This window comes from Salvia splendens, chromosome 2, assembly GCF_004379255.2.
Source record: "Salvia splendens isolate huo1 chromosome 2, SspV2, whole genome shotgun sequence".
Taxonomy (NCBI): Eukaryota; Viridiplantae; Streptophyta; class Magnoliopsida; order Lamiales; family Lamiaceae; genus Salvia; species Salvia splendens.
Window position 1 is genome coordinate 36,672,175 of NC_056033.1, and position 10,648 is coordinate 36,682,822.

Sequence of the window (10,648 nt, forward strand, 5' to 3'; positions counted from 1 at the left end):
TATGTTAATGACCAAAATAGGCATTTAGTCTTCTCAAAATTGGATAATTGAAATTGTTCGCCAGCTATAAATAACTGAACTAAAATTTAAACTAGTACTCCCTCCGTCCCGCTTTAGCAGTCCCGGTTGATCAATTTTGGGTGTCCCGCTTTAGGAGTCCCGGTTGAACTCGGTAACATAAAAATTGATGTCATTACAATTTTAAAATCAGGAAGCAAATTCTCTTACCTCATTTCTCTCTCTCATTTCTTTCTTTCACGTTTCAACTATTCGACCCCTCATTTCTCTCTCTCTGAAAGTACTCGCCCCCTTCCCTGAGAACCCTAGATCTGGAGAACGAGATCCGCCCCACTCCCGAACCCTGTGTTGAATCCTCCCTCTCTCGTGCTTAAATGGGAACCCTAAACCCACAATCTCCACATACACCACCATCTCCGCCGCCAACACCACCATCTCCGCCGGTCTATTGGTCATTCGACCAAAGCTATGGGTCGATTGAGAGTGTGATCGCCACCCATGACTCCCCTATTCCAACGTATTTGTGGGAGAAAACGGACTCCATGTCCACCGTCGTCCCTGAAACTCAGTTCTCTGTGAACCCTAGTTGTTCCCCTCTCCCTCCGCTCTCTCCGTCGACCGATCTATCATTTAACTCAAACGTGGAGTCGGTTGACCTTGGTAGTGATGTCGATCCGTTCCCAATTTCTGGCGTTGTCCCTGAAACACCACCGACGACACTAAAGGCTCGGTACACAGAGGAAGAGGAGCGCTACCTTCGGTTTATGGCCATTCAGTTCCCATGTTTTTTAAAGCTCCTCTAAATCTGTGAGTATGGTTTTCAATTCTATGCATTTTGAGGGATTGGCCTTCGGGCATCCCTGTGATGAAAAATTGCAACCTTTCTGATGTTTTGTGTTTAAGCCACCCCTATTTTTTTGGGTTTGGAGGTTTATACACTATGTGGTGATTGTTCTGCCTTGGTGGTGTTTTTGGTTTGATGGTGGTGATGGTTACTGCCTATGATATTAATGTGTGATGGTTAATTTGTTGGAGGATGAATGCTTACCCAATGATGAGATTTCTCTGAGGGAACCTGGTTTTTTGCATTGTGCTTCATGATTGTTGATTGCTTGCTGCGTTTTGGTTCCTGTTGCTTACCAAATGATGAGAATGCTCTGATGGGATTCTTGTTTTACAAAAAGTATGCATTACTTAGATGTTCCTTACATATTCAATGCATTACATTAAAAAAACTAAAGCAACAAAACCAAATGCAGCCTGGTGATCTCTGTCCTAGTAGCCAAATGCAGTGGCCAGATCCCCAATGTCATAGGAAGAACCATCATTATTCTGAGGCAGTGCTAGGTACTCCAACACATCCCTCACCACCCTTTCTTCCACCTCCAGCACATTGGGTAAAGCCCCTATTCTCTCCAGCCTATCCTTGTTCATGTGGGGGATTTTGTAATTGTTCCCACCTTGCACCTCCAAGATCTCTGACAGCACACTTTGTAGTGTAAGGAACACTTTGTTCAGTGTCTGTGGTGTCAACTCTTCATAAGCCATACTCACATTCTGCAACAATTCATCCACATTACTGCATGCTTTCTTATCCTTCAATGATTGAATAGCCCTGAAAAAACCAAGATCCAATATGTTTGTGTCTGGGGAATTAGGTGGTTGACAAATCAATTGGATTTTGAATCCATTTGAGTTGGCAGCTTCTTCAAACTCTGGATCAGTTGTGCTTATGTGTGGTTTGGCATTATCTTGTTGAATGTAAATTTCTTTGGATGCACTTGTAGGCCATTTGGAATGAATGGCTGGTATAATCTGTACAATGTGAATAATGGTTACCTAAATGATGACTTATGATGAAATTTTTCTGATGGTTTGATAGAGTAATTATGAGCATACCTTGTTGATGAGCCACTCCCTTGTCACTGCTTGTGTCACTGCTGGAATGGGCTTTGTCTCCAATGTGCCTCTTGGTCTGTTCTTGGAATTCCTCTGTGCTGGTACCATTTCTGTGAAAGGAAAAATGCCTAACTTGCCATCAAAAAGAGTTTCCCCATTTGGGCCAAAATGTGGCCTGCCAACGGCACACAAGAACATGACTTTGGTAATGAATCTCTTTGATCTGCATGATCTCTGTGGCTCTTCTTCATCCGGCAATAGGTAGTACCTATCCGCACTTTTTGTCAAGTAGAACCACTTTTCATCAATGTGAACTACATTGCGCATTTCATTAAATGCAACCGTACGTGCAATAATGTTTGGCTGAAGCTGACTGAGGCACCATTTCAGTCTTGCCAACTTATTTAGATCAGTTAAATGTGGCTTAATTGCACTAGTATGGGGCCTAAGCTGTTTATCCTTTACCCACCTACAAATTGTAGTTTTGCTAACTCCAAGCTTTGGTGCCATCACCCTATAGGAGGATCTTTCAAGGACAGAGAGTGATCTAACCTTTACTTCATCAACTTTTTTCTTTTCTCCACGTTTGTATCCTTTAACTTTTCCAACCATGTGTGCAGGTTCTCCATTCTCCATCATCTCTGTGGCTGCCTTCCAAAGTCTGGAAATAGTCTTCCTATTGACAGCAAAAGCTTCGGCTGCCTCACACACTGCTCCTTTTCGAAGAACACCACCTTGGCTGTTCTTCAGTAGATGCTGCACAATGTTGTTCTTCATGTTGGTGGTCAAGTATTGATTCACCCGTTGCTCCGCCATTCCCGATGATGAAATTTTTCTGAGGGATTCCTATTTTGAAACTAATGCAGTGTGTGTTTTTAGTGTTTTTGATGGTAGTGGTAGATGGAAGGAGCAAATGTAGGTGATGGATGTATTTATATTGTGTTTAGTGTACTTAGAATTTCAATGTAGAACTTCAAAATTTCCCTCCCAAAATTTAGAGAGGTTATTTTGGCAAAATGTATTCCCTCCATTTTTGTAATGAAAAATTGAATGTTGATTTCACTTAATCTTCTTTTCCCACTATTTTGGCAGATTGTATTCCCTCCATTTTGGTAATGAAAATTTAAATTTGGTACCAATCTCCACTTAATCTTCTTTTCCCACTATTTTGGCAGATTGCAAGTGAACAGTGAGTCACTTGGGTGACGAAAATTGAAGCAAAAAAGTTGTTTAAAAGTGGGACCCAATCTCCACTACATCATTTATTTATTACACACTTAAACACTCCTTAAAACATGTGCCCGACTCAACCGGGACTGCTAAAGCGGGACGGAGGGAGTATAATAAATCTTATTTATAACATGTGTGTAATTTGTTTTCTAGTTCCATATTAGTATCAATGTCGTATTGATTCTCGTTGTAATTTTAGCGGAAGAATATGATAATCTCAATATCCAATGTATAGGTATTTATCATATCATATTATAATGGACGTTTGAAACGTAAGAGAAATTTGAGACATTTGTTTTATGAAACATCGACATTTTAATAAACTAATAATATTAGTAATTGATGTAAGTATATGTAATTATGTTCTCCATATTCGCAAAATGGAAGTCCACAAAAACCAATTCAATTGGTTTTACAGTCTGAGAATTCAATTGAATTTCTGTAGCTCGATCTCCTCTCGGATTTACAGTCTGAGAATTCAATTGAATTTCAGTTAACTTGAAATCCATAGGCACAATCGTAATTGATGTCAAAGAAAATGTCAGCGTTTCTGCATCAGAGACCACTCTATTCCAGCTCACCGGAATCTTACAATTTATCCCCTAGATCCCGCCATGATCACCAAAAAACCTCCTCCGCCGCCGCCTTTCTCAGCCGCGGCCCAGCATTGGTCCTCCTACTCCTCTCGCTGCTCATAATCGCTGGTGTCGTTTTTCCCTTCGTACACTCCCCCAATTCCCTCATTTTCTTCACTTCAAGGAGCTCCGATTCCAAGTGGCGGAGCTACACGCTCTCCGAAGCGGCTGCCTACGTGGCGAAGAACAATTCGCTGATTGTCTGCGCCGTCAGCGAGGCCTATTTGTCGTTCCTCAACAACTGGCTCATCAGCATCGCGCGGAAGAAGCATCATGATAAAGTTCTGGTGATTGCTGAGGATTACGCTACGCTTTTCAAGGTCAATGAGCGGTGGCCAGGACACGCAGTGCTGGTGCCTCCGGCGTTAGAGGCGGCGGCGGCCCATAAGTTTGGATCTCAGGTGATTTATTTGATTTTGTGGCCGAATTTGAAGTTCGGTGTTAAAAAAATTGATATGTTTTGGTCCATTTCCGAATAAACTTATGCTGTGTGAGTAAATCGAACTAGTAAACTCGATTATGTATTTTTTGTTGCAGTTGGATTGCTGAATAATTTAATCCGTTAGCTCGATACTGATATGAATTTGTACTGCATATAGAAAACTGCAAACATTGGTATGTATATGTGGGGGTATTATGTTGCAATAGTAGATTAGTGTGTGTCGATGCAAAAAGAAGGTTTGTTTAGCTGATAAGTGATAAGTGATTGATGATTTAGTTCCTTAAGGGTCATTATACTAGATTCATGAGAGTTAAAATGAGTGCGGCTTGCTAAATCTCTAGTTACTGATTCCTGGTGATCTGCTAAATTGAGAGATAGGATTTTGCATTTCCTTGGACTTATGGTGCTCCTGTGTATTATATGCTGCTTTTCATGTTTATTCTGTGCCCTATGTAACATCATTTCTTGTGCAGGGCTTCTTCAATTTTACAGCGCGAAGGCCCCAGCATCTCCTGCAAATTCTGGAACTTGGCTATAATGTTATGTACAATGATGTTGATATGGTTTGGTTGGCAGATCCATTTCCATATCTTGAGGGCGAGCATGATGTGTACTTCATGGATGACATGGCTTATGTAAGTATACCTTCTGCTTCTTGGTTCAAGTTTATCAGTTTTAAAAGCATATTCTGTCAGTTTGTGGCAAGCTAACCGGATTTAGATTTTGACCTATTCTCAATTGGTCTCTTTGAATACCTTCTCTAAGGACTAAAGGAGTAGTTATCGTTTTCCTGTAGGAATTTTTGTGTGGTTGGTTGACATGATCGTTCAATCCAAAGTCCATCTTATGACAAATCCTATAATAATTTCTTTAGTGTTTACTTGATCAAGATAATAGATAGATATTGTAAAAGTCAAAATGATTATCTTAAGGTCGTTCTACAATTACTTAGTATCAAACAGAACTATTTCTTATATGTTAATGGTGTTCGTTTTCTTCCCAATGAAACTGCCAGGTGAAACCTCTTAATCATTCTCATGATTTGCCGCCTCCAGGGAAAAAGGGTCGTACATACATCTGTAGCTGCCTGATTTATCTGCGCCCTACCGTTGGAGCAAAATTACTTATGAATAAGTGGATTGAAGAACTAAAGGACCAACCTTGGTCTAGGGCAAAAAAAGCTAACGACCAGCCTGCCTTTAATTGGGCATTGAATAAAACTGCTGGGCAGGTAGATATGCACTCTTTTACTACCACAATTTCCCGTTTTTGTGTAAGAATACATCATTACACAGTTGCTGATAGCTCTAAGCACCATGCATATAAATCCATCAATCCATTCTGTCCACCCTAATCTTTTCTCCGAACCCGGGTTAGGGAGAGTTTAGAGGGTGTAGGACTGACCAACATTTCTTTTGGTGATGCATTGTGGTGGAATCTGTTAGTGTTACTTATCCGACCTCGTGAGGTTATTGGTTAGCATGGTAAAATATTATATTTAAAAAATTAATCAAGGTTCACATCTCTTTCTCTCTCACTCTTTTAAGCACTAGGCAGATAGTCAATCTAAGTTGTGCTGAAGTAGCGCTCAGAACCATATTAGACTGGAAGAAATTAGAGGAGCTACTTATTAGTAGCTGCACCATTTTACCGAGGTTTAAGATGCTACTGTTAAAGCCAACTTGTTACAATGAATGTCAAAGTCAATTATTCACCTCAGGACACTATTATTAGGAAACTATTTCTTGCTTGTTATTTGACTTCACATCTTTATCTATCATTAATTTCTTGTTCTTTAGCTTGAATAATCACTGATTTTTCCACTGAATCTTGATGGTTAGCCAATTTTGTGTGCATGAAAGTATCATGCACAATGACAATGATGTCCTGTTCATTGTAGTGATGATGTAGGACACTGCTATGTTAGCATATTTGATGTGTCATATCAGATAACACTGTAATCATTTGTGAATCGTGGATGGTCAGAAGAAACTAGGAAGAGATAATAGAAATTCTGTTGTTTTGCTTATCAAATTTGCAGGGTTTAAATACTTAAGTCTCAAATGATCTCGAAAAATGGTTGGATCTTTTGCTTTTTTCACTATCTGTTTAATCATAAGGCAAATCGCTTATGTTGCCATTGACTTATTTGTGAGGTTTGATCTCGTTTCAGGTGGATGTGTACCTGCTGCCGCAAAAAGCATTCCCCACAGGTGGTTTGTACTTCAGGAACAAGACATGGGCACGTGAAACCGAAGGGATGCATGTAATCATTCACAATAACTACATAATTGGTTTTGAGAAGAAGACCAAGCGATTTCGTGACTATGGTCTTTGGTTGGTGGACGAATATGCTACTGAGTCCCCACTTGGCAGATTATAGTGAGTCCGGTGAGCCTTTATAAATGAGTTTTTCACGTGGTACAACATTTAGCAGAACCGAGCTTGCCTGTATTAATGGCTTGAACCCGCCGTTGCAATAGAGAAGCGGAGGATCTAAAAGATTCTGAGGTCAAAGCTCGCAGATGAAGTTCCCTTGTGCTTTGTTGTGTGTTTTCATCAGCAATGCATAGTAGTGTAACCTTAGTTTGCTTGTTCATTACAAGATGCATTTATCAGATTTATGAAGCAGCATTACCAGCCTGCTACTCCATAATTTAATTGTAGATGTTTTATATTGGGCACATAATTCTTTCAAATTCTGCCTGCAACAGTTTCTGGAAAATATATCTCAAATATCACAATTGTTCATCATTTATCCAAAGGGGCACGCATTATAAAAAATATCCAAGAATGCTTGAACAATGTCTATTGATATTTATTCTTATAAATTACAGACGTAAAAGAACCAAAATTAAAATATCGAATATATTGGGTATTGGAGAATCAGACGAGTGGGGAGTATAACATGCTATCTGTCCAGGTAACACAAGTTTGGGAGTCGTCACGTGCGCCACTATGGTGATCGCAGCCGCAAGCTGTTCCTTTTTCTTTTCTCTTTTTGAATTTTTTCTATCAATTTATTGTTATAATTATCTGTCGTACACTCAAACTGGAATCTTGGATACGCCATTGTCCCCTTGCACGACACACGCACTAGAGAAATGCGCACTAACATACACGTGAATCACACGCACAAACCCACACTGCCGCACGTGAATCACATGCACCGTCAATTAACGGTGAAATGCAACATGAAAACAATAATAACAGCCAACTAACTCAAACAGCATAAATGTACATAATCATAACAGGCGAAGATCAAGCAAAAGTAGAATAAAATCTACAAAAAAAAAGGCAAGGATTCTCAAACAGCAGACCCTAAAGGCAATAACTTTCAAGGTCTGTTGCAGAATATGATTGCTGAGAAAGCATCGACTAGCTGACCAGCAAGACCATTTGGGTCATCGATCATAGTCTTCATGAACGTTCTGACAACTCGACGTTCATGCTCCCTAGCCTTCAAGCTAAACCATGTCAGGAACTTCAACCTGAACTCCATACTGACATGGCCACCATGCTCTAGCCCCCGGATGATCCTCACAATGTTTTCAAAGTCCTCATCCAATCCTTGGCTCTTCTCCACTGCTGCTATGCTTGTCTTTGTATCGGGCGCTTGAAACTCCTCGTTCAGATCAGGAATTGGCAGTCTACCTGTAGAGTCTCGGCGGCCTCAACACCTCCGACTCCCATGCATTTTCCCCCACTTTGAGGCTCTTTTCCTCTTTTCTGGACAAGCTTCTCTCTAGAATCTGATTCGACATCTGCTCTATTCTTGTATCGATGTACGGAATCAGAAACCGAACCCTCTGCTATTAGATCAACGGAGATTACTTATTAACGATGTTTTAGTTTTCAGCGTGGAGATATGCTAAAGATATGTTGTATACATACATACCACTGAGATTTAAAAGTGAGCTGGAATTTGAAGTCTGAAGTTCTTCAGCTTTTTGAATAGCAAGCTTGCACTGAGCTTGCACAGATTTGTTAAGTCTTCCAGTGCGTGCACGGGGGAAACTTGAGCGCTGCTTCATTGATTGGACCGAACTCCCTCTCTAACGCGACCTTCAAATCTTCAATGAACTTGTGGAGCTCACAAAACCTGGATGTACCCTTGAGGAGCCTGTAATTCAAGAATATCCTATAGCACAGGATATCAACATGCTTGGAATCCATAGCTATCTCTAACTGCTTCTTCCAGAATCTGCAAGTCATTCAGATCAAGAAGCCCCGGTATATGGTAAAGTGTGAAATCACAAAACAAGTTAGGTGTAAGAGAAAGTAGTCTGTAAGATTACGAAATTCCAAATATGGAGATAAGCTAATTACAAATCGTAATGTCAAGTCCTAAAAAGGCAAGTCATTTATGAAGCACGATAACGATTATTGGAACAATAAAAATAAATAACTAATAATGTACTTAGTTACCAGACCATGCACATAATTGCAATTTTCACGCACAAATATGAGCTAACTGTGATTTCATGTGCACTTGTTTGACACGCACGCCGCACAAACAAAGAAGGAAAGAGTGAAACAGAAAGACATAAGTGAGAAAACTTCTGTGGTTTCCCCACCAAAGATAGCTCCTACTAGTAAGACTACTACAAATATGACCAAGGCCCAGGGTGTGACTGATATGGTGGAATGAGATACAAAGATGGAATGAGAAAAGTTATGTTACTGTAAGAAAATATTGATACAGAAAATCTTACCTAATTACTGAGGAAACTTTACCACATGTAGCACAAATATAGGAGCCATAGCCGACCATCCCATGTCGGAGAGAGCACACTCAGCATGACAGGAAGAGCCACAGGAACCTTCTGAACCAGACTCAGGTGTGCATTTCAACCAAAGGCTTGGGTCCATATTGTTATCAAATCGACAACAAATACAGCAACAACACCTCTTGCACAACCCAGGAACAGTGGATTGTGTTGCTTCACACGCAGGATTTTTGCAGATCGATAAACTAGAATCTTGTGGCTTCAGAAAAGAGCATTTTCCTCTCTTGCTTCGCTTCATTGAATCCCAATCCTCTTGATCTGAAGACAACCGCCTCAAAGCTTGACTATTGGTTGTCCTTGGAACTTCTTCGGCCATTTTGAACTATAATTATGCTTAATGCACCTTCCCTTCCCAAATTAAATGTGGGAAAACTCCTTCTAGAGAAGATCTCAAGATGTCTCGGATCATTTCTGGCACATGACATATCAAGTATTAGGACGGAATAAGGGCAGACAAAGGATAAGGATATAGAATTACACATTCTTTTCGGGGAACCTAAATTGTTCTAGCTGCTAAGGAGCCAAGTTTGGTGTGTTGGGCTATTGTAACACCATCCTAGAAGAATAAGTATATTTAAAATAAAGTTTTATCCAATCATTATTTTTTACTTCTAAATAATAAACTATCCAATTCTGCAGTCATTGCATATTTGAAACCCACCGTCTTGCCCTGGACCTGAAATCTCACATGGCACACCATTGGATGCATGTGGAATTAACACAAGCATTTACATTTCAGACCCAAAGTGCCGTGTGGAATTCAGGAGATAATTGTGAGAATGATGAAAGATTGGTATCAATTTATAATTATTGAAATATAGCTCAAAAGTTTGGACATAATATGATATCTATTTCTATCATATATTAATCCCCCATGTCTAGAAAAACTAGCAATGAAAATAGTCATGTACATCATGTTTGGCATTGAATCTTTCTACTTGCCTGAAAAAGAAAATGTATAACAATACTAAAATTCTGGTTTCTATATAACTTCATATATAACAATTCTTAGCACTAAAGGAATTCCATCAATTGCATTTAAATCAACTTCACAACTTCATTCAACCATTTCAAATCACGAATGCCAATAAACACATGATCCATAAGAACAGATAATATCATCCGACACGATAAATATATATGATTAATTATACCTAAATCTTGTATGCAGATACAATTGAACCGAACATTCATTGAATCATCGAAAAAAAAGAATCGATTAGAAGACAAGAATTATATTCATATATTACCTGAAAAGGATGAATCAGAATGAAAATTGATCTCTTTCATATGAAAATACTTGGAATATAATCTTTCAAAAATAAAAGGTCTCAAGCTAAAGAAATGAACACTTGATAGAACGGGATCTGAAGACATTAAGACGAAAGGGAACGGTTCGCTTATATAGGTGTCTCACAGTAATATTAGTATATAACAATCCAAGAAGAGTTTTTAAAATCCAGAAAGGAAAACACAAATCCTACGAGTTTAAAATTTGTATTAAGGAGATTTCACAAGCAGTCAACATAACGGCTATTTTTTTAAAATAATTTTTAGTAATTTTTGCTTAATTTATATAGGTGTGAGAATATTTATGAAATGAATTAGATTTGGGATGATATTTATAGATTTAG

At 39.2% G+C, this 10,648-nt stretch overlaps 2 protein-coding genes and 1 long non-coding RNA gene across 3 annotated transcripts; 1 reads left to right on the forward strand and 2 right to left on the reverse strand.

Moving 5' to 3' along the window:
- Positions 1 to 1,293: 1,293 nt before the first annotated feature.
- LOC121779336 lies at positions 1,294 to 2,733 on the reverse strand. The gene is made up of 2 exons (XM_042176660.1): positions 1,918 to 2,733; positions 1,294 to 1,833 (listed from the first exon to the last, which is right to left on the reverse strand). The coding sequence occupies exons 1-2, from the start codon at positions 2,731 to 2,733 to the stop codon at positions 1,294 to 1,296; spliced, it is 1,356 nt and encodes a 451-aa protein (XP_042032594.1).
- Positions 2,734 to 3,544: 811 nt separating this feature from the next.
- On the forward strand, positions 3,545 to 6,982 carry LOC121792495 (UDP-D-xylose:L-fucose alpha-1,3-D-xylosyltransferase MGP4-like). The gene is made up of 4 exons (XM_042190471.1): positions 3,545 to 4,183; positions 4,698 to 4,859; positions 5,240 to 5,455; positions 6,398 to 6,982. Exons 1-4 carry the CDS (start codon positions 3,674 to 3,676, stop codon positions 6,605 to 6,607), a joined length of 1,098 nt encoding a protein of 365 aa, XP_042046405.1. The 5' UTR covers positions 3,545 to 3,673; the 3' UTR covers positions 6,608 to 6,982.
- A 468-nt stretch (positions 6,983 to 7,450) lies between these two features.
- On the reverse strand, positions 7,451 to 10,401 carry LOC121792547. Its single transcript, XR_006048893.1, has 3 exons — positions 10,265 to 10,401; positions 8,123 to 9,425; positions 7,451 to 8,036 (listed from the first exon to the last, which is right to left on the reverse strand). It is a non-coding gene; the product is annotated as an uncharacterized LOC121792547 (long non-coding RNA).
- Positions 10,402 to 10,648: the final 247 nt, after the last annotated feature.

What these genes read in the sequence shown, in the direction of transcription:
- LOC121792495 (XM_042190471.1), top strand. Translation starts at nt 3,674, where the DNA reads ATGTCAAAGAAAATGTCAGCGTTTCTGCATCAGAGACCACTCTATTCC. An exon ending in CCCATAAGTTTGGATCTCAG is followed by an intron (nt 4,184 to 4,697) that starts GTGATTTATTTG and finishes TTTCTTGTGCAG; the next exon opens with GGCTTCTTCAATTTTACAGC. An exon ending in TGAATAAAACTGCTGGGCAG is followed by an intron (nt 5,456 to 6,397) that starts GTAGATATGCAC and finishes ATCTCGTTTCAG; the next exon opens with GTGGATGTGTACCTGCTGCC.
- LOC121779336 (XM_042176660.1), bottom strand. Translation starts at nt 2,733, where the DNA reads ATGGCGGAGCAACGGGTGAATCAATACTTGACCACCAACATGAAGAAC. An exon ending in GGGAGTGGCTCATCAACAAG is followed by an intron (nt 1,834 to 1,917) that starts GTATGCTCATAA and finishes CACATTGTACAG; the next exon opens with ATTATACCAGCCATTCATTC.